A 27267-nucleotide genomic window follows, 5' to 3' on the forward strand; every position below is an offset into this window, starting at 1 on the left:
AAAGAAAGGGATACTGTAGTCATCTTGCCCAATTCCAGGCAGAAGCTTCAGTTTGGCCAGGATGACATTTTGAGCAGCTGCCCCTTGTTCATCAAATAGCAAATGGGGAACTTTCTCAGAGTTTGGCTCAAAGGAGCTTCACATTTAGCTCCAAGAAAAACTGTGAAGATATGGTCCTGCCAAAATCAATTAAAGAGTTTGTAGCTTTATCAAGCCATAGTGTTAAACAGCTAAAGAGTTTTATCAAGCCATGATGTTAAGTAGAAAACATGTCTTCCTCCCGATGTTGTACCACTTTCACTCTAGACACCATTTTGGACCCTTTGGCTAATGCTGAAGGATGATGATTGGAGTTGTAATCCAGGGAGTTAAGCCAAGTATTCAAAGCCCAATTTAGCATGGTTTAAAATAGTATTATTTTTATTATATTTATTATATAATTAAGGGACACGGTGGCTCAGTAGCTAAGATGCTGAGCTTGTCGATTGAAAGGTTGGCACTTCAGCGGTTCAAATCCCTAGTGCTGCATAACAGCATGAGCTCCCGTTACTTGTCCCAGCTTCTGCCAACCTAGCAGTTCAAAAGCATGTAAAAAATGCAAGTAGAAAAAATAGGGACCACCTTTGGTGGGAAGGTAACAGTCTTCCATGCGCTTTTGACATTATGGTCACATGACCATGGAGACATCTTCAGACAGCTCTGGCTCTTCAGCTTTGAAATGGAGATGAGCACCGCCCCCTAGAGTTGGGAATGACTATCAGAGATGTGTGAGGAGAACCTTTATCTTTTACCTTTAAAATAGTATTGTAATTATGAAGAGGATTCCAATTCCTGAGTTGGTTCCAATTTGGGGATATTTTGGAATGCCTAACTTCTACTCTAACACAGGAGTTTCTCTTTTCTGAACCTACCCAATTTTTGTTTATCAACATGCCTAGAACAGGACTGGCCTTGCTTAGTCAGACAAGAGATGTTGGATTCCACAAAAGCACAGCTATTGTTATTTGGTTTCCTAGTATTTTTAATGCCAGGTATTTTTTATTCTTCCACCTCTAGTTTTAAAATAACTTGGTTTACTTTGAGAAACACCTCATCTGAGGGGGATGGGCAGGGATAGATCATCTGCTGTTCCATCCTGGATCAAAATGTCGAAGGTCAGTTTTGGCCTGAAAAACTTGAATTTTAAAGCAGGATTGTTCAGCAGGTCAGACGGCAGACAAAGAAGCGCCATTTGTTTACTTTCTTCCTATTTTCCTACATAGAATTTTGCGCTTTCTTTTCTTCTTATATAGATAAGGGTGTTTGGAGAGGTTTGTCAAGAAATTCAACATGGTAGACAGGGCCATATTGTCAAAATCTCATCCTTGGTTACACGCATCACACCTACACCTATTGTAAAAAAAAGTGTGGGGGGGGGCTTCGCCATCATAACTACCATCTTTAATTTTTTTTATCCCATCCCTATGAGCCCGCTAGATATGGCTATGACTCCCACTTACTCTTCTTCATGGTTATGACTGAGGTTTAAAGATTAATGTGGATCCAAGCTTTCTATCTTCAAGCAGTTCATTACACAACAACCTTCTAGAATTTAATGGCACTGTTCAAGCTTATTTTGCCCCACCAAAAATGATGTAGACGCATTAATAAAAATCTAGGGGTTTATCAAGTTGAAATAGATAAAAGACAAAATTTTCTCTGCCTAAAGGAATCTACCACCCTAGAGACGTGAAGCACAAGGAGAGGCTACAAGATTTGGGCCACAAATATCCAGACGGCTACAACGGTATCTCAGCTGTAGCCATTGCTTCTTTATAGTCAGGGGTAAGGTGGACTCATAGGTGTCTTTAAATTTTTATTGTGAGCAAGTTTGAATTTGGTGCTGCTTGAATGTTTCTCACAGTAGTATAATGTCATTGAGTTTTCTCAATGTGAAAAAGCCCTGGAGACATGGTACAAAAAGGATGGATGGTTTCATCTAGAGCAACCTGATCTTGACAGTAAAAATTGAGCAGAGAGACACTTGGTACTTTCATCTAGTAATCATCAATTTTTGCTGCTGAGATCTGGTTGCTCTAGATGAAACCATCCATCCTTTTTGTACCAGGGCTTTTTCATATTGATAAAACCTCAATGACATTACACTACCGTGAGAAACATCCAAGCAGCACCAAATTCAACCTTGCTCACAATAAAAATTTAAAGACACCGATGAGTCCATCTTACTCCTGACTATAAGGAAGCAATTTATTATTTTCTTCTGGGATGTTATTTTTCCAACTTCTCTGCCTAATCTAGTACGCAGAAATGTCTTGGGGCTTCCTATCCAAGTACTAATCAGACAGAGCCATACTTCACTTCTCAGCACAACCGAGGCATGCTCCCGTTATGTCCATAAAATAAATGGAATTGAAATTAGCTGTAACTAATTAAAAATCACTGTGTTTTCTGTGGGTTGACTCTGAATCCATTCTAGAATATACAACTCTGGTTTTGCCCATGCAAAAATAATAAAGGAGGTCCTTGCTTCAATGAATCCATAATTGCATTCATTTAGTACTGTATAATGAAGAATCTTGTGGATTTTAATTGTAGCTATAAATTATAAGAATGTTAATTCTACAATGGGGACTGCATATACAGTACATATTTATCTTTGGCAACACACAGCAGCTCCCTCACCAGAAGCAGAATTCTTCACAGTCCCATAAAGAGAAGACATCCACATTATTTACATGAATTAAGAATTATATCAAATTATATGCAGAATTGATCAGGAATGTCCTTGAAGATGTTGGGAATCCAGAAGTTTCAGTGTTCAAGGAAAATCTGCCTCTCTAGTGTAAAAATAGTACAAGGGGAGCAAGGTATGGACGGGGCAGCAAGACTTCATTGCAATAAACCCCACAATTTGGTACCCTCTCTCACAGAAGGTATGTATTAGCCCCTAAAGCAAATATACTTCATTGGGCTTTCAATCCCAGTGCATAAATGAATAATGGCACCTGTGTCTAATGAATTTCTTGAATTTTTATATTTTTCTTTAAGAGTTGGATTTCTATATTTACAAATCCACCCATCCACCCGTTTTAGGATTGGGTAAGTTATAAAAACGGTTAAATAAATCTTTGTAGGAAAGATGATATAGCGTAACTCTGCAGTCCCTTTGTGGGTGTTGCTATTCTTTAATAAAAACAAATGTGCAGAAGTCTATGCCTTTCCCATTGCAGGTAGTCCCATTGTGTTACTATCATTCAGAATGGCACTTGAGTCCCATATCAAGATGTTTGCATGAGAGACTAAGCTAGAGTAGATCATGTGAACATTCATACGCCATGCTTAGCCATAAGACATAGGCTAGGCCAGATGCACCATTGGTCCATTCTCCAGAATAGTATGTTTACCATCCATCTATGATATATCAAGCATGTCATCCAAATGCAAGAATCATAAGAGTTCCCCATCTCCAGTTATTGTTACCATGTTCGTTGAAAATTGTTCATGCTTAAGCCCTCTGGTTTACAACACTCAAAAATGCTGCTGCATGAAATGCTGCTAGCAACAAGAGGAGGAGATTGTGATGAAGTGTATTTGCACTAACCAGTATTCATGGTTAAACTTGAAATATTAGTCCAAGTCAATGACTGGACTTACATATCATAGAAGAACCCTGGTGGCACAGTGATTACAACGCAGTATTGCAGGCTGACTCTGCTCACTGCCAGGAGTTTGATCCTGACCAGATGAAGTTTGACTCAGCCTTCTATCCTTCCAAGGACCCAGAGGCTTGGGGGAATATGCTGACTCTATAAACTGCTGTAAGTGCTGTAGCAATAGTAATATTATATTATTATATTATATACCACTTCAAAATGCTTTACAGCCCTCTCTAAGGGGTTTACAGAGTTAACATATTGCCACCAATCTGGGCCCTCATTTTACTGACCTTGGAAAGATGGAAGGCTGAGTCAACCTTGAGCCAGTGAGATTTGAACTGCCAAACTGCTGGCAATTGGCAGTCAGCAGAATTAGCCTGCAGTACTGCATTCCAACCACTGCGCCACCACAATTCTGTAAAGCACTATGAAGTGGTATATAAATCGAAGTGCTAAGTATTTCTTTCTATTTGGTGAATAGATTTAATTAAATAAATCACAATTAGCATATATTAGTATATTTACATAAGAGACCAATCCAAAATAAAACTTGGTCTCTGATTTGCTGGAAAACTGCCCTTCATAATGTAATATATATTTGATACCTCTCTGTTAGAAGTCGCCCTTTTGTGTGTAATCCTCTGGATTACAGTCAGGCTGATGGTGTTAAAGAAGAAAGTAATTCTCTGAGCATCATAATTAATGTTTTACAATGACAGGAGTGTGAAATATGAGTGAGTTATTTCCATTACCCAATGTCCAAAACAGTCTAAATAAGACGATACTTTTTTCCAACTGTATTTAAATGTTAGTAGTTTAAGTTACCAAACCATCTGTAACATAAACCGTTGTCCTTTCACCAAATGCCAAAGTTCTCTAGCTGCTTGCTCGAACTCTTACCACACGGTAAATACTGTACTGCTCTAAAGCAGTATTTCTCAAACTTGTCAGCTTTAAGATGTCTGGACTTTAACTTCCCAAATTCAATATAATGTTGTGTATATAATGAACTATAGAAAATTTACTGGATATCATAATCATATGTTCTTGAAATGAGTTACGGTACAGATTTCCAACTGGCCTTCTTGGTATTTCGTTAATTTGGGATGCATGATTCAAGATTTTAGTTATGCAAGGGGACTGAGTAAATAAAATTTTTAATAGCACTTGGAAAAATCACATTGCATTACTTTTGGGGCATTCCGAATCTATAACACACCACATACGGGCTTGGTCCAGTGGCAAGCAATGTTTCTCTTGAGATCTTGGCAGTCTTCTGTTCCTCATTTGGCCGAATGTTTCTTGACCAAGGCTAAGTATTCCTCCACATCATCTGAAGAGCCCAGCACAACAGGCACACGCTCGTGAATGTTTTCAGGCATAATGTCCAAGATCGCCTCCTTGCCTGTGGTTGCCATCCCTCCAGCTTTTTCGATGATGAAAGCCATGGGGTTGCACTCATACAGCAATCTCAGCTGCAGTCAAAGATGTGAAAAATAAAGACAGAGGTCCATCGTTAGCCTTCTGTTTACACAGCAAATAAGCATTATAACAGTTCAATTGGGATATCCTGCTCTTTGTGAATGCCAGCCTCCACTCCAAGCTTCACTCTATTTGTGTTCTATGTGTGCAATTTGTATTCAGTAGTTAGATTGCAATGCCAGTATGTTAATGTAAAATAGCCATGGACCTAAGATGTATACTATCCTATTCAGATTAACAGAAGAGGGCCCTTTAAGAGTGTCATCTGACATAAAAGAAGGAGGGAGGGGGCAGCAAAGGTTTGAAATCAGCATAAAGCCAGACACGCTGGCTTTTCAACAAACTCTGCATTCCTGAGATGATAAACTGCTGGAGACCTTCGGAAGAAGATTACCACGGGGGGGGGGGGGGGGGCGAGAAGGAGCTGACATTGGACCAGGCCTGCCTGACCTTTTGTGAGAAGGAGGGACTAACGAGGGGATATGGGATGTTAGCCATATTTTGCCTCAGATTCAACTTTAAACAGCTGTAGTCCGGATGTATTTAGTAAAAGTACTTTTCTTTATTTTCAAATGAAGTCAAGGTGTATTCTTTCCTAAATATAATCAGAGACAGCCTGACAGTGTACTTGTTAAAGGACTCACCTATCTGTGTTTACTAAGAAGCAAATTCCACTCTAAATGGAGTATTTTGGACTACAAATTAAAAGTTTGGACTAGATTTTCATATTTGTGCATGTATATGAGTGTACACACATTCTCACACTATTTTTTTTTTTAAAAGCCATTATAGTTCAGTGATTAATTTCAGTTCAGGGCAGAAATCCAGCGGTTTGGTTAGCTAATCTCCCCAATCTGCTCTCTTTCTTGTGTGATTGGATACCATTTCAATCAGCATGATTAAAATCCTTTCACTTTTTGAGGATGGCTGACTGAGTTCATACATGGCAGGAATCCCAAACGCTGATCAAATTACGGCTTTGTATAATATGCGATGCTATGCCAACTAACCAATCTGGAACGCAGCAGGAAAAACTGGTCTACTACATCCAGGAATGGAAGAATTATGCCATATTTTAATATGTTAACAGTTCAGAAAAAGCTACCATTCCATTGTGTGCCAGCTTCCTAACTGTAGTTTTTGTTTTTATAGAACAGTGTTTCTCAACCTTGGCAACTTTAAGATGTGCGGACTTCAATTCCTATTAAAACAGTATTGAATGGAGTACACTATCATCTTTGAACCAGTCGTCTCACAGCCCACCTCTGTTCATAGTGAGAAGGGAGAGATAGCTTCGCAAATGAAGGTGAATATACGAGTCTCAGGATAATATTGCAGGATCCAATCTGGGTCACCAGGACCAGAAACTCAGAAGAAATTTTGTCTTCCGAGCTTTTGGACTTGTGCTGGAGCCCATCTTCAGAGAACTGAATTGATTAGGGGACTGGATTAGGGGACTGGAGGCTAAAACATATGAAGAACGGTTGCAGGAACTGGGTATGTCTAGTTTAATGAAAAGAAGGACTAGGAGAGACATGATAGCAGTGTTCCAATATCTCAGGGGCTGCCACAAAGAAGAGGGAGTCAAACTATTCTCCAAAGCACCTGAGGGTAGAACAAGAAGCAATGGGTGGAAACTAATCAAGGAGCGAAGCAACTTAGAACTAAAGAGAAATTTCCTGACAGTTAGAACAATTAATCAGTGGAACAACTTGCCTGCAGAAGTTGTGAATGCTCCAACACTGGAAATTTTTAAGAAAATGTTGGATAACCATCTGTCTGAGATGGTGTAGGTTTTCCTGCCTGGGCAGGGGGTTGGACTAGAAGGCCTCCAAGGTCCCCTCCAACTCTGTTGTTATTATTGTATTATTATTATTAACTTCTCTCTAACTTCTCTAATTCTAGATTCCCTAAGATGGGCTCCAGCATGAGTCCGAAAGCACAGACGACAACACCTCTGGTCCTGGTGACCGACCCAGATTGGATCCTGCAGAAGATAGTTTTCATGTATGCTACTTGAATTCCTTATTTAAAAAGACAGAACTAAATGTGTGTACAAAAGGGGAAACCCCGTGGTTAATAGGCATGAAAGTCTTGTTGAGACATGGTGCATGAATGAGTAACCATCTCTTATCTATAAGCCAAAGCAAACAAAATTTCAGAATTCTCAGAGATTAAAGTTCTCTATTGAATAAATATGGACTCTTCCCCAGTTCAGTTAGAGTTGGGAAAGAACTGGCTAAGAGATTGTTGATTACTTCTCAATTTCCAAAGAATGATATTATGCTCAAATGGCATTTGAAAGTCTCAGGAAGAAGAAATGGGTTCTGCTGTTTTTTAAAAAATAATGTGGCAACTATTTAGCAAAGAGGAACGTATTTTACTTCCTTAAAAGAATTCCAGCTAACACAGTAGAGATGCCACAAACACAGTTTAATTATTTTTGATGTTATTCATGTCTGACTTAGGTGACCTTTCCATGATACTTTCAAAATCTGTGCCATTTTTTAATGTGACTGTGTTCAGCATCTTAACAGTTCAGGAAAAGTTCAATCCATTCCATTCTGTGCCAGCTTTCTACCTGCAGTTTTTGTTTTTATAGAGCAGTGTTTCGTAACTTTAGGAGACCACTTTACGATGTGTGGACTTCCAATTCCCAGAATTCAATTCCCAGCAAAGTTCACTGGGAAATTCTGGGAATTGATGTCCATACATCTTAAAGTCACCAACGTTGAGAAACACTGATGTAGAGGAATTTTCTAAAATGTCAGCATCTTCCAGTAGTCCAAATCATTTCCATCTGTTCAAGAGTTTTAGAACTACAACTGCGTTCAAATGAACATGAGTCATGAAAAGAGAAATCAAAATGTGGCAATGTCAAATCTACTACCGCCCTCTCTCCTCCTATTTTGATACCCTCTCCTGCCTTATTCAAGCAGCTCACTTCATTATTCAGCTGCCCCCAGTTACATTCCACTTGTATTTTCTGACCATGTGAACATGCCAGATGCAAATTCTAGTGTAGGCATGTATGATAACCTCCCACAGCTTATCAGTATGAAGCCTGTGAACAGAGGTCCGCATACTCAGGACTCCCTGTGTATTTTCCAAGGAAATAAAGGAATTGGAAAAGAACCCAATGATCCTTGTGTCATCAGTTTTGCTATTGCTGCCTTTTTAAATTATTATTTCAATACCTGCAAACTTCCACACAGACCATTCCCAGTATGTTACAGAGGGTCTTGTACATGCTACTTTCAATCTTTTTTTACAATATGATATGTCTCCAGCCTAGTATACGTCTGAAGTCAACTCAGATACTTTAAAAAGCCTATTTGTACTTAGATGTTATCTATCTATCTATCTATCTATCTATCTATCTATCTATCTATCTATCTATCTATCTATCTATCTATCTATCTATCTATCTATCTATCTATCTGGAATTAAAGGCCAAATTAGAAGTATCCTCTCTGGTGTCTTGTTAATATATTTAAAAAGTCATAGGGAAATGGAAAATAGGAATAAGATCATCTTGAATTATTTAGAAAAAATAATATAGGAAGGATACTAAAATCTAAAGAAAAAAATCACAGGACATCTTATTCAGACTTCTTATGCATCACATCTAATTTTAACATTAAATTCCAAGAAGAGGTAGTCCTTGATCTATGACTTCAATGTGGCCCAAAATTTCTGCTATTAAGCAAGACATTTGTTAAGTGAATTTTGCCCCATATTATGACTTTTCTTGGCATAGTTGTTAAGTGAATCACTGCTGTTGTTAATTTAGTAATCTGTTTGTTAAATTAATCTGGCTTCCCCATTGACTTTGCTTGTCAGAAGGTCACAAAAGACATAGCAACAGTCATAAGTATGAGCCAGTTGCCAAGCATCCGAATTTTGATCACATGACCATGGGGATGTTGCAATGGTCGTAAGTGTGAAAAATGGTCATAAGTATTTTTTTTCTGTCCTGTTGTAACTTGGAACAGTCACTAAATGAACTGTTATAAATGAGGGCTACCTATACTAAAAAAGTCCTCAGTGGACCACAGCCTTCATATTCCAAAGCTTCCAAAAATTATATCTAAAAGTACTAAACATTCTGAGCAAGGGAAAGTAAAATCTAATGGTGATAGAGGAATTAACTGCACACCGTACTCTGTAGAATTCACAGAAAGGGGTTAAATACTTAAGTATAAGCATCCTACCTATGGGCTACCCGCTTAATCATACTTTCATTTTGTCATAGCTCACTTTCTAGGCAGCCCTACATTTTGGTAAAGCATAAAATCCATCACCAAAGATGGTCCCAGGGAGCTCCTTTTTTGCACTCTGAAAAAGCCAAGTTCCAAAATAGACCAGGCAAAGCTTAGTGAAAGTGAGAAAACAGATCACTCATATTGGTTCTGGTTCTAATTATAGAACCAGAACCAACGTTGTTTCTCCTGTTTTATCAATGTTCTTGTACAAATAGGGGCACCTGGATTTATTTCTTAAAATGAGTTCTGCTCTATCAGGAAAATCAAATGTACAGGTACATGCATTTTTTAATATTACCTTTCCCTTAGGGCTCTTTGAATTGGCTGGGTATAAAAAGATTCCTCCATACACCAAAGTCCGATGCACATCAGCCACCATGGAACCCACATACCTGCTGCCATAAGGAGAGCTACCGTCCTAGAAAGTAAAATGAAATGGTAGATTAGAATAAGCTTTGGTTTGCAGATAACCCCATTCAATGGGTCTACCGTGCAACCAAACCCAGCTTCCCTAAGCCTCTGGTCCTCTGGATCTAATGCATAGGTTCCCTATTGCAGGAGGATCCTTAAATCTAATACCTAATTATGAAAAACATGGCCTCTGGGTGGTGTGGACAGCTGAATTCATTCAATTCTGAGTTTTTTCAATAGCATCATAAAGATGAAACAATCCGATTTTGAAAATCAATCCAGGTCTGAAAAACAGCCTTTCTGTGAATGCACAAAAGCAACCAAATCTTTAGAGTGATTAATAAGGAATAATTTTATTCGACAGTTCAAATCGTATCAGGAAAAGAGGTTGATTTGATTTGGAGATTAATTCAAACTGCCTTTGAAATGATGGCTTGAATTTCCAAATCAAATCTTTGCAGATATTGTGGTTCGTCAACAACCTGCGGAGCTGGCAACGGAGTCAGACAGCGATGAGGCTGAGGAAGAACATGGGCCAGTCCTGGAGGCTGGGTGTTGTGTCTGCGCCCCCCCGAGCCGGGCCTGCTGCCAGAAAGTGACTTGGACAGTGAGGGGGAAGGGCTGTCAGGACTTACCTCGGGAGCACTGGCTTGCCTGGCTCAGCTCCAGGAGCCAGAAACAGGCCAGGTGGAAGAGATAATGAGGCCTCCATCCCCTGACTCTTCCCCACCCCCCTGCAAGGCCACGCCTGCAGACCCAGCTGACGGCAATCAGGCTTGGTTTCATAGGCAGGAGAGGAGGGAACGACAGAAGCAAGGGTGGGGCAGGCCTAGGAAGTGCTGAGTCATGGAGCCATACCCCACAGGATATAAAAGGCAGCGAGAGCTGCTGTGTCTCTTTGTAACAGGCAAATCCACTGATTAAGAGCTGAAGTTTGTTTCTAGGTGACTCACCAGCGTTGTGGAAGATAACGGAGACTCTTGGCAAACGCTGGCTATTCTGCTGCCAGAGCTGATAGTGACGGCTAATTAAGCCATCATTCAGACAGAGGCAAGGGAGGACAGAACACTGGGGAAGGCCCGGATGAAGGCTCTGTGTTGGAGGCAGAGGTGGGGCCAGGGCCATCGGGGAGTGATGTGCAGACTCCAGAGCATCTAGAGGCTGACAGTAGTGAGGCAGAGGAACAGGAGAAGCCTGTTCCTAATGCACGCATGAGAAGAGCTGCCAGAAGGCAAGAGGAACTAAAGCAAAGAGGACAACTCAGGAGTAGGGCCAAGAGATGATTGGCTGCTCCCATAAGGTTTAAAAAACCAGCAACTGGGTTTGTGCTCTTTGCTGGAAAACAACATTGATAGCCTTGTCTTGCTGCATTTATTTCTTGTTGGTGTCTTCTGCTTTTGAACTTTTGCCAAGAAAAGCCTTTGGCAGTTTGCATAATTAGACCAAGGTTGGTGATAAGACTGAAGAATTGTGTTGGGAAGAATTTGCTTTGATTTAGTTTGGACTACGCTGAGAATGAGTTAATTCTCAGCTATTCTAATCAAGTTTGTTTATTTTTAAACTGACTGAGTTTACTGCTACCTACTTGGGCCTGGATCCGAACATAATAGATTGCCTGTATAACTTTGACTCTTATATATTTGAAAACCTACTTGGGGAAATTTCTTCTTCTGAAGATATTCCTTGACTGCAGGATCAAAGTACGATGCATATCCCTCATTTAGACTGTAGATATTTCCCTTTTTCTTTATTTTTACATCCCTATTGACCAAAATGAATTCACCAATTGCCTAGCAAATAAAACAGAAAGCAATATCATTTAATAGCATGTAATATTTCATCTTGAATTTAATATATAATTTTTAAAAATTCTTTTGTAAAGAATTACAAAGAAAAGTTGCCAGATAACTTATTTCAAGCGCCTATGTGTTATAACTAGTCAAAAGCTATATCATTATTTTTCCAATTTTTTTAGAAATTTACTTTAATAAAATAAGGTAAACATTTAATTTAATAAATAAACTTTATAATAAAGTTTAATAAAACTACCGGTATATATACATATCTAAAAACAAACGTGTGTGTGTGTGTGTGTACACATACATATATACATACACGTAAAAATCAACTATTGGTAACTAGAATAATTCTACAAAATACTTTTTAGCATCATACAATAATTAATCATAAAAAGTTTGAAAATAGCTCATTCCCAAGTGATGGTTATAATTTCACAACTATTTATGAAAAAAAAACAGCAATATATACATTAGAAGTCAAAAGAAATAAAATGAAAATGTAGGTTAGGTGCAGCTACTCGAAGGATACATAATGGATTATGACAAATTCTAAAAAAAGATACTAACTCCAGTGTCTTAAATATGAACCAGTAAGATCAAATTCAACACCGCCATCCGTTTTTACATTCTACATTCTAGAAAGCAATTCTAATGTAAATTGCATGACATGAACTAGGCAGGAACATGCAAAAAAGACCCTTTATGAAAATCCTCTAGGATGTACATGGTGCCTCACACACATGCACAAACATGCCACTTACTCTTTAAGACATCAAGGTGTATCTGAAAACGTATAAGAACATGTGTTAACATACTTTTGAGATAATCAGAAGGCAGTCCTATTTGGAAGGACCTGCACCCTATTTATGGATAGCTGAAATGCTACGATTGGTTTTTTAAAAAAAAAAACACTCTACTCATGGATACAGAAGAAATTATGATAGTTAAATGGTGCTTTTAATAAAGGAAGTCAGAGAGAGAGAGAGAGAATATATATTCTTCATATATATGCAACACTTGTAACAATTTGTTTTAAAAAAACCATCATTTCATTTTTAACAGCATTTCCTTTCCTTTCTTTACCTTATTTCTGTCTGTGCCAATCCCACCCTTATTTCTGCTCTGATTTGTTTGATAAACAGCCTACATTTCTGTTGATTTTCATCATTTAATTTTAAAATGCTGCCTGTGCACATTTCAAAGATCCTACTGCTTTCCTGCTTCCTTTCCTAAGTGTTAAATTATATATTACATTTAACAAGACATGTGCAATTTCATTTGCTATTTTCTTATTCCAAATCAAATTGGTCCAAATTGGGATGCTAGTATTGATTAGGATGATAGCAGCTTGGATATAAATCCTTGCTATGATATTAACCTAGATGAAGGACATAAAGACATAAAGCCCCTTGATATATTAAAAAGGAGCAGGGATCCCTGTATGCCAGATTTGAAAAATATCATCTAAAGAACCAAAAAAGAACCCCCCAAAATTCTTCTTCTGGAAACACCCAGTACATAAAGGCAACATGAAGTAGGCTTCCTTGTACTGTATATTCTGCAATCTATTAGTTATTACCGTAATTTCTATCACAAAAATCAGTTGCACAGTGAACATGTATATTTTTATGCAGCTTTACCGTGTTCATTCCTTAAACTACTGAACATTGCATTGATACAATAAAATTATGTAAAGTACTCATTTTGTGGCTACAATAACTTTGAACAGTTGTATAATGACTGGCTGTTAAGCAAGATGCTTAACAGCCAGCCTGTACCAGGCATAACATGCAAAGTCCAATGTAGTATTTATTTTATTGATGGTTGATTCATTTCGCAAATTAAAAACTGAGGCTGAAAAGGCAGGATTGCAAGACTGCAAGCAAACAATAATCGATCTTAGGATTCCCAGGATGCCCCTTACCGGATCAAGCATAAAACAGTTGACGCCAGATTCCAGGGCCAAGACAAGCATGGTAGCACTTCCATAGAGGGCATAACCAGCTGCCACCAGATTGCGACCGGGCTGTAGAGCATCCTTTTCACAAGGAGCACCAGGAGAAACCTTGCATGATAAGCAAAAGAAGTTTAGAACCTAGAAATTTCAATAATCTTATGCAACTGATGAGAAGTGTTTCATTGCTCAACTGTGATTCTTTTGGTTCACTGGTGGCAATATTTTCTTCTCAGGGCAGCAAATAATCTGAAATATGCTGTGATACTCATAAAACTACTACTTTGCCAATGAATATCTTGATCATTGATAAATATGATGCCTTCAGTTTCAGCTCCGTTATCAGATGGTTCCCAATATTAAGAAATAACTTCAACTGTTGACTTAATCCTTATGCTGCTCATACTTCCTCCTGGCCATAATACTATGTAAAAAGGTAGAGTCCTTGTGGATTTTACTCTGATAGTCATTGCCAATTATAAGGGGGCAGTGCTCATCTCTGTTTCAAGGCCACTGAGCTAGCACTGTCTGAAGACATCTCCACAGTCATGTGGCATCACATCACAGAGCGCTGTTACTTTCCCACCAAAGTGGTACCTATTTATCTACTCACATTTGCATGCTTTCAAACTGCTAGGTTGGCAGGATTGGAGCTTGGTGCTGTTGCATGGTGCATGGTGCTCAGGTCTTGAACCTGGGCTGCCAGCTTTCCCAACAAGCCCAGCGTCTTAACCACTGAGCCACTGCACCACCCTTCATAATACTATGATTTCTTCCTTATAACTTCCAGATGTTACTGAACCACATTTTCCAACATTCTAATGGCCACATTGTTGGAGTGGCTAGAAATTACAGTTTACAGGTATCCCTAAATGAAAATAATGGTTTTGAGATCCAAGGATATCAAAACCTTCTTCTTTACACCCAAAACTGGATGAAATCAGTTTTTCCAATAGCATCATACTCCACTCACTCACTATACAATGTATACAATTCTTCAGTGTCAGCATTATTGTTCCTCCCCATCATAATTCCCACCACACAACCACTTAATTCCTGTAATTAATTGGACAAAGAAATGTTGCTATTTATTTTTAAATACAAGGTAAAACAGAATCTAAAAGAAGAAGAAAATAAACATTCCATCCCCAGTAAGTCTCCCTGCCTTGCACTCCACAAATAGATACGAGGAAAAAAAGGAGCTGGCTATTAGCTGTGTTTTCAACCCAAGTTTTCTCCTTATTTTGATCCTGGTTTTCTATTTTCAGTATTTTTAATCCTTGTGTAAAATCTGCAATATAATGAATAATTAAAGCAAATAATAGAGCGTTGCATCTAAAGACTCTCAATGTACAGTATATATTTAAATACATGCTCATCCAGAATTCCAAGTTCCTTCAATCAGGTTCCTTCAACCTGCCTATCAAATGGTATGCACTCTTAACATACTTATTGTTTCACTGTGCAAATCAGCAATTAACCAAACCTACTGGTCTAGCTGCTTGGAAGTTTACACTGTGACTTTGCTTCCAACGTACAGGATCACTTCCCTCTTCTGAAAAGGCTGCCTACACCATTACATTCGACAGGCCTGACTCATGAAAACAAATAGCTGCAAATCACAATGACTAAAGAAAAACTGTATCCGCTCAAACACGGGTGGAGTTTATTTACTACACAGCAGCATAACTGACATAGTTCAATTTTCAATTAACGTGTTTTCTAACACAGGCACTGTGGTTTACATACCATGGTAAGTCAACCCAGCTATGGTCTTCCTATCAGGTATGGATTTTTTAAAATATAGTAGCAATGGTTAAACCTGTTTTCACTTGAAACTGTGAAGTGCTGGAATAAGTAAACATAGGCTCTTAACTTTGGATTGGAGGTGAGTTATTACACATTTTTCTGGAATATCCAGCTACACAAGACTCTCACTCACTGTTTCTAAACTGTTTCTCTGGATTCATGTGGTTGTTGTTCAGTCATTAAGTCACGTCTGACTCTTTGTGACTCTATGGACCATGGAACAAGAGGCCCCTCTATCCTCCACTGTCTCCCAGGGTTTGCCCAAATTCATGTTCATTGCATTGATGACTCTATCTAACCATCTGAATTTTAAACCAATTAAAAAAAAACCAATTGCTACCAACCTGCCTTCCATTGAGGACCTGTAGTCAAAAAGAGGGCTGTGAAAATATCTATAGACCCCTCACATCCTGGACATAAATTGTTTCAACTTCTACCCTCAAAATGATGTTAAAGGGCTCTGCACACCAGAACAAGTAGACACAAGGACAGGTTTTCCCCGAATGCCATCACTCTGCTTAACAACTAATTCCCACAACACTGTCAGATAATTTACTAAGACTGTATTACTATTATTTTTCTCTTAGTGTTACTAGTATCTGTCTCTTCCCACTTATTACTATAACCATTTTGCTTGTATCTTTCAATTTATATTGTTTTTATTTGCTTCCTAGTACGATTCGATAGCTCATTAGTAACTTTGACTATCACTAAGTGTTGTATCTTTTTATTCTCGATGAATTTATTTTATTCTCCTTATGTACACTGAGAGCATACACACCAAAGACAAATTCCTTGTCACACTTGGCCAATAAAAAATTCTACCTCATCCTCTACCATCCCCTTCTCCTTTCGCCTTCAATCTTTCCCAACATCAGGTTTTTTTCCAATAAATCCTCTCCTCATTAGATGGCCAAAGTCTTTGAGCTTCAGCTCTCTGGATTCATATATTGAGCTAAGTGATAATATGGTTTGTTTGGTTTTGACTAAGTACAATGGGTCAATCCAATCAACTGTTGTTTAATCACAATATTTATGACCCCAGTTAAAACTTATCATTGTTACTTGTGGATTTGAGAAGCTTTAACAGGAACATAATCAGAAATTTGGTCACAAAATAGTCTAATATAAAAGTAGTCTTCCTCCTCCTCTTTGATATTTACCAACCATTCAATATATCCTACCTTTTTATAGATACCAAAAATGGTTCCAATAGAAACAAGGCAATCAATATTAGAAGAGCCATCAAGTGGATCAATGCAGACAATATATTTACCCTGCAAGAAAAGAATATTCGAATAACTTTTCAAAGAACAAAAATGCATGCTTAGTTTATTGTTAAGTATTTTGACCAAATAATACCTTTGGGGAGAAAGCAGGCAGCTGTTCCGATTTACCTACCTAAAATGAAAAGTTTGAACTATTAACTAATCTCAGACTGATGGACCCCAACCTATAAATGAGGAAGAAACGCCATAATCCTGAAATGATCAGGCCATACATTTCTCAAAAGGGAAAATGGTTGTTCGATTTGGGTTTGCGATTAATTAAATGTATTGGATTTGCAATGGCCAGCCACCTCAGAAGATTCTGAATAGCTTAACAAGGCCTCCAAAAACGATGACACCTGAGCAAGAAGCTTATTTCAGCCACAAAATGTGAAGAAATGTTCTATAAGGTGTTATATCACAATCTACATCTCAGGTCAGGAACCTCCCAGACTGCAGAGAGAACTAGCTGTTGAATGTTCTAGATTTCTAAACAAATCACCACCAGCAGCCCAAAGTGGATAAGGCTTATACATTTAGAACAGGGGTCTCCAACCTTGGTCTCTTTAAGACTTGTGGACTTCAACTCCCAGAGTTCCTCAGCCAGCTTTGCTGGCTGAGGGACTCTGGGAATTGAAGCCCACAATTCTTAAAGGGACCAAGGTTGGACACCCCTGATTTAGAAAACTCTCCTGCAAGAGGTCACTCCAAGTTAGCATGCAGGGGTAGGAAGAACAATAAAAAGTCCTGATCCTAACACAGCTCTCCAATCAAGTTGAAGTCACAATCCAGAAAAGACTAGGCCAGTTTAGAAAAAGACTTCCTCAGACTGAGGAAGCTCTCTATAAAACTGTCTTAAAGAGGGTCCAAAAAAAGGCAGGATGGAGACTGTTTAGAGGGACCCTTTTCCCTTTCTTTTTTTTTAATTTTTTTTATTTATTTGTCACAACATTATATATAAGCATAAGCATGAAATAACTATACGATATATAAACATATATATAATCGTAAGTATGCAATAACTATATGAAATTGGATACAATCAGAGGGAACATTAGAACAGGAACAATAGGCACGTTGGTGCTCTTATGCACCCCCCTTACAGATCTCTTAGGAATGGGGTGAGGTCAGTGGTGGGATTCAGCCAGTTCGCACCACTTCGGGAGAACCGGTTGTTAACTTTCTGAGCAGTTTGGTGAACTTGTTGTTGGAAGAAATCATTAGGGCAGAGAACCGGTTGTTAAATTATTTGAATCCCACCACTGGGTGAGGTCAATAGTAGGTAGTTTTTGGTTAAAGCTTTGGGGATTTTGGGAAGAGACCACAGAGTCTGGTAATGCATTCCAGGCATTAACAACTCTGTTTCTGAAGTCATATTTTCTGCAATCAAGATTGGAGCAGTTCACATTAAGCTTAAATCTACATGCATTGTGCAAAATTTCCCCAAAAAAGATTAGCATTCCATTGCATGATTGTGGCAGGATCTTGAGGGTTTTTCTTAATTTCTCGGTGGACATTCCTCTCTCGGCTAAATTCTGATGATTTTGCTGTCCACTCGAGATAGTTGAATGGCAAAGCAGCACAGGGGAAAATACCTAACATGGTTTTACTGAGCTCTGTTGTTTATGCTCCCAATATAAATCTATGAAAGTAATGAATGTACAGCAGTGCATGCACAGCAGTGGGGAAGGACTGCGAGTTGAAAGGGATTTTTAATATAACCCACATAATACATCAATTCTTCCAAACAAATCTTTTGTAAAATTCACTTTCAGACTTGATACAATGAAATTGAACCTTTTCATTGTATCAAGTCTGGAAGTGAATTTTACAAAAGATTTGTGAAGGCCCACTGTCCACCTATGATTTTAGGGGCTTCCAGTGTCTCAAAACTCATGCTCTCCACCCTGCAGAAAAGTAGCGAATTTCAATGGCATTTTTTTTTTTCTAATCCTGAAACACACACACACCAAAAAAAAATCCAAATTGATAAAAATGTTGGTTGCCGTAATAAGACCTACAATGGCTAAAAATAATAACAGGGGGAAAAATTGCAGCAATGGCTTCCCATGTCTGGATTAAAATAATACCTTGAGACATTTTCAATATAGGATTCTGCTCTTTGATCAATACTTTTTGCCCTTGGATTAGCATTATGAAGGAACCGTAAGGTTGCCCTGCGAAATTTAATATCGTGTCCTCCAGATATTGACCATTAGGTTTGAGTATTGGATTATCTGTAGTCAATATGTGACTTAAGCTTACTGAAGGGCTGGTTTAGGTCATTGCCTATTGATTCTAATTTTTTTCTTTTTCTTTTTCTTGTCTTCAGAGGGCACTGTTCTTTGGCCTTTGAAGTCAGCAGATTGGGTTAAACTTTACCCATTTTAAAAATTAGTTGTTGCTCAATGCTACCTTGAAAACAAGCACTGGGGAATTTATCAGAGATACTGACCTGTCTGTCTTCTTCCACTATGACTGCTTCTTTGTTTTCTTCTGACACAATGAGGCAAGTGGAGAATGATGATCTGAGCATGTTGATCACCATGTCATTGGAAAGAACATCTAACTTCTTTACTTGGTCCCCTGTCACATTGGTAGAACCAGCAATTCCATAACTGAAAGACAGGAAAAAAAGATCATCAGAAAGTGTGTGTGTCTGTGTGTGTGTCTGTGTGTGTGTGTGTGTGTGCGCGCGTGTGTGTGTGTGTGTTAAATGAAACTCTCAGGCAGTTTAGAATTAATTACGATTCTAATATCTCACATAGATCTTCACAAGCTTCCCTTTCCCCTGAATTAGAGTTACAGTCGACATTATTTCTCAGGGTTCTAAATGAAAATGGGCAGGTAATATATATATAGACACATGACACTGATCCTAGTTTATTTTGAGCAGAAATTGCATAATAAATTCAAGCTTTTATAACTTCCCTCTTTTCTGCCCTCCAGTACAGATATTTCAGAAGTGTCCATCTCCCACTAACATTAATTGCAATTCAGCATGACATCTAAATTTTTGGACTGCAGTGTTAAACACAGTTTGCCAAATTCCATGTGAAGCCACATGGTTTCAATGTGATTTATTTTAGACAAACCACAATTCATTTTTTCAGGTCTGGATAATATAATCAAAATCAGAAGCAAACCTTTCCTCACTGGTTTTTTTGCTGATTGCAAAACTGAAGCTTAATATGATGTCTGAATACAGCTATGGAGTATGTTCATATTTTCATATTCATGTTTCATTTTTAACCCTCAAAATGTTAATATGACATTCTTAATTTTTGATGTAATATTTTTTAAATTTTTGCTTTAACATCTTAGATCAACCTTCTTCTAGACATATTGGGGCAACTGATAGCTTATGATATCCCAAGAAAATAATAATGCTCAGTATTGCACAGGTGAGCATTCTAAAAGTTGCGATTATCTGGTGCCCCTTATCTACAACTTTCCCTAACCAACAATATTGCTCATTTACATCTTTTAGATCTTTCTTCAGAAACTGGTGAAAATTGCAAGAGCCATAAGCCACATGTTTCACTATAATTAGCTGGGAATAGCTATAAAAAGGTGAAATCTATCCCGTGGTGTAATTGAGAATTCAGGCAATTAACTGTATCCCCCAAAATGTGGAGGGCACAAAGGCGGTAAAGGCTAAGATGGACATATATTTGGTAGTCTCTAGCCCACCATTGTTGAACAAGTTGTTTTGGCTGTTATTCAACTTTAAAAAAAAAAAGTAAATCCAACTTTTGCTTTCTGGTGAAAATCAATGGGACAGAGTAACGTATTATTAGCTGCCAAATGATGTAAGTCTTTCAAACATCGGATGAATCATTGATGAATTGTTTATTTCGTCCTTTCAGGACATCATAATACTAAATTTAATAGGAAATCTAGCTGTATAGCTGCAGCCAGCACAATGATGCTGTGTGATGAGCCACGGTGGCGCAGAGGTTAGAGTGGTTAGAATGCAGTACTGCAGGCTACTTCTGCTGACTGCTGGCTACCTGCAATTTAGCAGTTCAAATCTCACCAGGCTCAAGGTTGACTCAGCTTTCCATCCTTCCGAGGTGGGTAAAATGAAGACCCAGATACTTGGGGGCAATATGCTGACTCTGTAAACTACTTAGAGAGAGCTGTAAAGCACTGTGAAACGGTATATAAGTCTAAGTGCTATTGCTACTGATACAAGTACCATGTTTCTCCAAAAAGACGACCCACCTTGGAAAGAAGCCCTATCACGTTTTTCAGCGCATGCGATCAAATTAAGCCCCACCTACAAAATTAGCCTAATTAAGACCCCACTCACCCCGGGGTGCAGGGAGTGGGGCAAGGCACACAGGTAAAAAAATAAGCTAGGGTAGGGATGGGGGGGATGTATCCAGAGCTTTGTTATCAGCTGCAGATAACAGAAGCCGGCAGGCATCTGAAAGCAAAATGGAGGCTGGGGCGATGCGTGCAAGTGGCGGCAAGCGACTGCAGAAGAAGGCGAGGCAGGTGTCAGAGTGTGTGAGGCCTGGGAAGTAGGGCTGCTCCACCACCCCCATCCCCACCCTAGCTTATTTTTTATCTGTGTGCCTCGCCCCACCCCCTGCACCCCAGGGTGGGTGGGGGTCTTAATTAGGCTAATTTTGTAGGTGGGACTTAATTTGATTGCATGCACTCAAAAACGTGATAGGGCTTCTTTTCAAGGTGGGTCATTCCTCGTCAGAGTTAAGTGAATCACTGCAGCTGTTAAGTGAATCTGGTTTTCCCGTTGACTTTGCTTGTCAGAAGGTTGCAAAAAGTGTTCACAAAACCCCGGGACACTGCAACACTGCAAAAATGTGAGTCGGTTGCCAAGCATCTGAATTTTGATTACCTGGCCGTGAAGATGTTGCAATGGTTGTGCGGAAAAACAGTCATAAATCACTTTTTTCAGTGCCATTGTAACTTTGAATAGTCACTAAGTGAATAGTTGTAAGTTGAGAACTACCTATCTACCTGCAAATTCAATCTTGCTCCAAGGTAGCGTTGCTCTACAAATGAGGTTCTTGTTAGTTTTTATTTTATAGAAAATTCTACTTGATATGCAAGTTCAGCTGCCTCTCATAAATACTTGAGTTATCGAACCTAAGATTTAGAATATTTAAAATTCACATAGGAATTCATATCAAAATAGGATCATGCTGTCCACTCTACATATACACATGCAGATATGGGAGTATTCTCCAAGAGCGCATAGTAAGAAAATCTACCCAGATGTTATTTGAATCAGATATTAACTTTACCCAAATACAAGTGGATCACCCAGTAGCCAATTATTATCTGATGGCTCAACTTTGTATTTCTTAATGAAGAACTTTGCTTATGTTTGCCCTTCTTTTAGCGCAATCGGCAGATAAGCAAAGTATGTCCACATAGATGTGCACATCAGGCAGGCAAAAGCCGTCTCTTCAGTTTGCCACATCCTGTGGGAGGTGGCATTAAATGGCTGCACTTTCATCATAACTTGCTCCCAAGACAATGAACACAATTTCAGGGCATTTACACACACTTCAAAGTTACTTTTACTTGAGTTTACCTTTTGCCCCCAAAGAAAGTTCAGTGGTTGGGGTTCTATCTTTAACCTTCTATTGATCAAAACCTTCTAAGCTGAGTGCTTTTTGTTCTAATGTTCTGATGTAATATTACATAATTTCTATCAAACTGAACTTATTTTTGTAATTACTAAATGATGTTAGACTAAAAGAAGGGTAGAACAAGACCAAAACTGCAATTGTACATCTATTTAGCTGGTAAGCAACCCTAATTTAAATGAATAGGACTTACTGCAGTGAAATCCCTGAACAAATGATACAAGTTAAATATATAAGAAACTGATTTTCTAATGTCATATATATCTAACATTGAATACAGATTCATTATCAGTTTGATTTTTGTACCCAAAAGGTACAAAAGGCCTAGGCACAGTTATAAAATAAGTAGGAAATCCTTTCTTCTTCAAATCTCTTCACTGAAAATACAGACTGAGAAAATACAGATGAGAAAGGACTGCCTGTAGTCAGCTGAGATCTTGTACTACAATGCTCATAATTCACAGCATAACATCTCAAATGGACAGCTAACATCAAAAACATCATTAAAAAAGGACAACAAAGAATGTTCTTTCTGCGCCAACTCAGTAAGCTCAAACTGCCCAAGGAGCTGCTGATCCAATTCTACAGAGGAATTATTGAGTCTGTCATTTGCACCTCTATAACTGTCTGGTTCGGTTCTGCAACCCAACAAGAAAAACACAGACTTCAGAGGATAATTAGAACTGCAGAAAAAATAATTGCTACCAACCTGCCTTCCATTGAGGACCTGTATACTGCACGAATCAAGAAGAGGGCCATGAAAATATTTGCAGATCCCTTGCATCCTGGACATAAACTGTTTCAACTCCTACCCTCAAAACGACGCTATAGAGCACTGCACACCAGAACAACTAGACACAAGAACAGTTTTTTCCCGAAGGCCATCACTCTGCTAAACAAATAATTCCCTCAACACTGTCAGACTATTTACTGAATCTGCACTACTATTAATCGTTTCATAGTTCCCATCACCAATCTCTTTCCACTTATGACTGTATGACTATAACTTTTTGCTGGCAATCCTTATGATTTATATTGATATATTGACCATCAATTGTGTTGTAAAAGTTGTACCTTGATGAACATATCTTTTCTTTTATGTACACTGAGAGCATATGCACCAAGACAAATTCCTTGTGTGTCCAATCACACTTGGCCAATAAAATTCTATTCTATTCTATTCTAATTACAAAATAGGGCAAAATAGGTTAGCTGATATTCCAGGAAAGTTAATAAGCACAAAAATTAGATTGATGAATTACAGAGTTTTAGCAAAATAAAAGAAGAAAGGTTGGAGTCCAATGCTAAAAAGTAAACTACAGCAAATCAGAGGACAACATATAAATCCTAGTTGAGACATCAGAAAGGGCCAGCTGAAGAATAGGTTCCAAACTCTGAACAGTCATTCAGTTAGGTTGCACTAAGTTTTGGTTTTGATTGATCCTGATTAGCTACAGAATACCGAAGGAGTGGAACTTCAGGAAGGGGTGTTCGGACATTGGACTCTAGAATAGATTCTAAAGTCATATTTTGGAGTACCATACCTATATTCCCCATCCCTTGGTCAGCCAAAACTTGATGGCAAATGAGAGGGGACAAGTAATAATGGATCACATGCAGACACTCATCTCTGAAAATCATGCAGGAAGACAGGCGCATCCTATGAAGGAAAACAAGCTGCATAATTGGCCGCATGCTTGCTCTCTCTTGGCAGTGGATATGGACGACAAGATTTATATAGCTGAATGTTGTGGCCATGAAATCCATCAAGTTTAATCCAGAGACAGAAGCAGGTTGAGCAATTTAAAGGCAAGATTCACTCTGAAACCATGAAAGAAGACGGCTGCTCCCTAAAAAATTCATATATTATACTAAGGCCTAGTTATTTATTTATTTATTTATTTATTTATTTATTATATTTGTATACCGCCCATCTCCCGAAAGACTCAAGAGCGGTTCACAGCCAAAAAACAACAGAAAACATATAATACATATAAACAGCTAAAAGAATAGACAGTTAAATTCAATTGATGCCCTAAAACTTTTAAATACAAATTTAAAACCTCAATTAAACCCCTTTTTTAAAAATCCCAATTTAAAAACTACGTTCAAGCTAGTCCTGCTCTTCGAAACAGCAACGTCTTCAGCTCGCGGCGGAAGGACCTGAGATCGGGGAGTTGACGAAGCCCCAGAGGGAGCTCGTTCCAGAGGGTAGGGGCCCCCACAGAGAAGGCCCTCCCCCTAGAGGTCGCCAGCCGACATTGTTTAGCTGACGGTATCCGGAGGAGGCCCTCTCTGTGAGAGCGCACTGGTCGGTGAGAGGTTAATGGTGGTAGTAGGCGGTCCCGTAAATATCCAGGCCCTAGGCCATGGAGCGCTTTAAAGGTGATAACAAGTACCTTGAAGTGAACCCGGAAGACCACCGGGAGCCAGTGCAGACTACGCAGGAGGGGTGTTACACGGGAGCCACAAGGTGCTCCTTCTATCACCCGCGCAGCCGCATTCTGGACCAGTTGGAGTCTCCGGGTACCCTTCAAGGGGAGCCCCATGTAGAGAGCATTACAGTAGTCCAGGCGGGATGTAACAAGGGCATGAGCGACCGTGCATAAGGAAGCCCGATCCAGAAAGGGGCGTAACTGGCGTATCAGGCGAACCTGATGAAAAGCTCCCCTGGTGACAGCTATCATATGATCTTCTAAAGACAGCCGTGCATCCAGGAGGACGCCCAGATTACGAGCCCTTTCTGTGGGGGCCAATAGTTCGCCCCCAATGGTCAGTGATGGAATTAGCTGACTGTCCAGGCCGCCGGCATCCACAGCCACTCGGTCTTGGTGGGATTTAGTCTGAGTCTGTTCCTCCCCATCCAAACCCGTACGGCCCCCAGGCACTGGGACATCACTTCAACAGCCTCGTTGGGGTGGTTAGGGGTGGAAATATAGAGCTGGGTATTATCAGCGTATAGATGACAACTCACCCCAAAACCACGGATGATCTCACCCAGCAGCTTCATATAGATGTTGAACAGAAGAGGCGAGAGAACCGACCCTTGCGGCACCCCACATAAGAGGCGCCTTGGGGTCGATCTCTGTCCCCCCGTCAACACCGTCTGCGACCGGTCGGAGAGGTAGGAGGAGAACCACCGATGAACAGTGCCCCTCACTCCAAGTCCCTCGAGTCGGCGCAGCAGGATACCATGATCGATGGTATCAAAAGCCGCTGAGAGATCTAATAGGACCAAGACAGAGGAACAACCTCTGTCCCGAGCCCTCAAGAGATCATCAACTAGGACGACCAAGGCTGTTTCCGTGCTGTGACCAGGCCGGAAACCGGACTGGAATGGATCAAGATAGACAGTTTCATCCAGGTACTGGGGCAACTGTCGTGCAACCACACTCTCGACAACCTTTGCCACAAAGCGAAGGTTGGAGACCGGACGATAATTTGCTAAACTAGCTGGGTCAAGGGAAGGCTTCTTGAGGAGGGGCCTCACCACCGCCTCTTTCAATATTAACTTAATAATTAACTTATTATTAATTTAATAATTTGTTGAATAAATCATGACTTCCTACTTACATATGTAACAGCAAGCTTCAATTTACAAATCATAGCTGCTGAATTTGCACATCAAGCTGAGGCAGAATTTAAATCATCCACAATATTGCGTATCACAAAGTGTGCAGGAAGGACCAGGCCAATGATGGCTGCAAATGTGTTTGCATATCCCATTTCTCAAAAAAAGCTGTCTCCTTTTGGGACCTCTGCAAGAGAACTTTCTAGTTTAGTCACTTCTCCCTTTAGGGGTGGCTTCACCTGGAAGAGTGATGGGGCTTGTTGGGGCTAATTCCTGGTTGTCCAAGAGAAGAATGGAGGTGGACGGTGGAAGGGGCCACCAACACAACTTTCTCAAGAAGAGAAAGATCTCTTCTTGGATCTCAGGAAGGATGGGACACACATAGCAAAGGAAGGTGAACATGAGGTCATTCCAGGAGCTGTTTTGGGGGCTCCACACACTCCATCTGAAGAGTGTGCAGAATGAAATTGAGCAACTGAGAAAGAAAGGGTAACAGCTCAGGTGCTCTGTCATTTTTCTAGGCAGAGAAATAAGTAGGGACAGCATCCTGTCTCTGTTTCTAGCATCTACCTTCTGAGTAATCTAGCAGACTCCAGGCTCCTTCTGACACCTGCCAGAATCAGCTAGTCAAACACCTGTCCTGTCCTGAATGGGAAAGAAGACGATCCCTGCTGCATGTTATGAGAAACCTACAACCACCACGAGACCTTTTCGAAGCTCCAGCAATGCTGAAAGACCACCCCGTCATCCTCACTCAAGCAGCACCCTGAGTCTCAAGAGAAACCCGGGGAGAAGATGCGGGGGGGGGGTCATCGGCTGTACCGTGCCCGTTGGCTTTGCCAGCCGGAGACTTCGGGCAAACTTACAGGTTGGCAATGCCCGCCTTGCGCACGGCGGTGGAGATGGCTTTGACGGCCGTGCAGAGCGAGTTGAGCAGCTGAGTGAGCTCTCCGGTGCCCCGCGCTTTCCTGCCTCCCTCCATCACGAACCGGGTCACAGTGGTCACATTGGTGTCGAAGGTGGACCGGTCTGTCATGATGGCAAAACGGCTGTGGTGTTGGCGCTGGACGAGGAGGAGGAGGAGGAGAAGAAGAAGAAGAGGAGGAGGACGCGGTGGCCCTTCCGAGTCCTTTTGAGTGGGGAAGGGCACGATCGGCAGAGGCAGAGGCCGTCCCGACGCTTTCCCAGGTCCACCTCCTTTACTACGCGGAACTAGCGCCAGCCGCCCACTCCGCAAAGGGGGAGTAGGAGAGGAGAGCGCCGTCTCCTCCCTCCAGCCGCCCAATCCTGAGTAAGGGGGTGGGGAAGCCCCATTTCGAGCTGGGAGGGCAAAGGGGTTTCATGGCTTTCGCGGATTAATCGCTGTGTTGCTTTTGATCTTCGGGACTACCCGGCCCGAGGAAAGATGCGGGAAAACAGGTCGAGCGA

At 40.0% G+C, this 27267-nt stretch overlaps 1 protein-coding gene and 1 long non-coding RNA gene across 2 annotated transcripts in view; one reads left to right on the forward strand and one right to left on the reverse strand.

Moving 5' to 3' along the window:
- Positions 1-8273, forward strand: part of LOC131190974 (uncharacterized) — a 30970-nt gene extending 22697 nt beyond the window's left edge. Inside the window, exons 3-4 of the long non-coding RNA XR_009153385.1 lie at positions 6291-6444; positions 7044-8273. This is a non-coding gene — a long non-coding RNA (uncharacterized LOC131190974). The remainder of the gene's footprint in view (positions 1-6290; positions 6445-7043) is intronic.
- On the reverse strand, positions 4797-27044 carry LOC131190973 (fructose-1,6-bisphosphatase 1-like). The gene is made up of 7 exons (XM_058168569.1): positions 26706-27044; positions 19100-19262; positions 16561-16653; positions 13538-13678; positions 11467-11604; positions 9702-9821; positions 4797-5131 (listed from the first exon to the last, which is right to left on the reverse strand). The coding sequence occupies exons 1-7, from the start codon at positions 26873-26875 to the stop codon at positions 4940-4942; spliced, it is 1017 nt and encodes a 338-aa protein (XP_058024552.1). The 5' UTR covers positions 26876-27044; the 3' UTR covers positions 4797-4939.
- Between the last annotated feature and the right edge of the window lie 223 nt (positions 27045-27267).

The sequence above is a fragment of the Ahaetulla prasina genome, chromosome 2 (genome assembly GCF_028640845.1).
Source record: "Ahaetulla prasina isolate Xishuangbanna chromosome 2, ASM2864084v1, whole genome shotgun sequence".
NCBI lineage: Eukaryota > Metazoa > Chordata > Lepidosauria > Squamata > Colubridae > Ahaetulla > Ahaetulla prasina.

What these genes read in the sequence shown, in the direction of transcription:
- LOC131190973 (XM_058168569.1), bottom strand. Translation starts at nt 26,875, where the DNA reads ATGACAGACCGGTCCACCTTCGACACCAATGTGACCACTGTGACCCGG. An exon ending in AAGGCGGGCATTGCCAACCT is followed by an intron (nt 19,263 to 26,705) that starts GTAAGTTTGCCC and finishes CCTGTCTTTCAG; the next exon opens with TTATGGAATTGCTGGTTCTA. An exon ending in TAGTGGAAGAAGACAGACAG is followed by an intron (nt 16,654 to 19,099) that starts GTCAGTATCTCT and finishes CTTTTCTTGCAG; the next exon opens with GGTAAATATATTGTCTGCAT.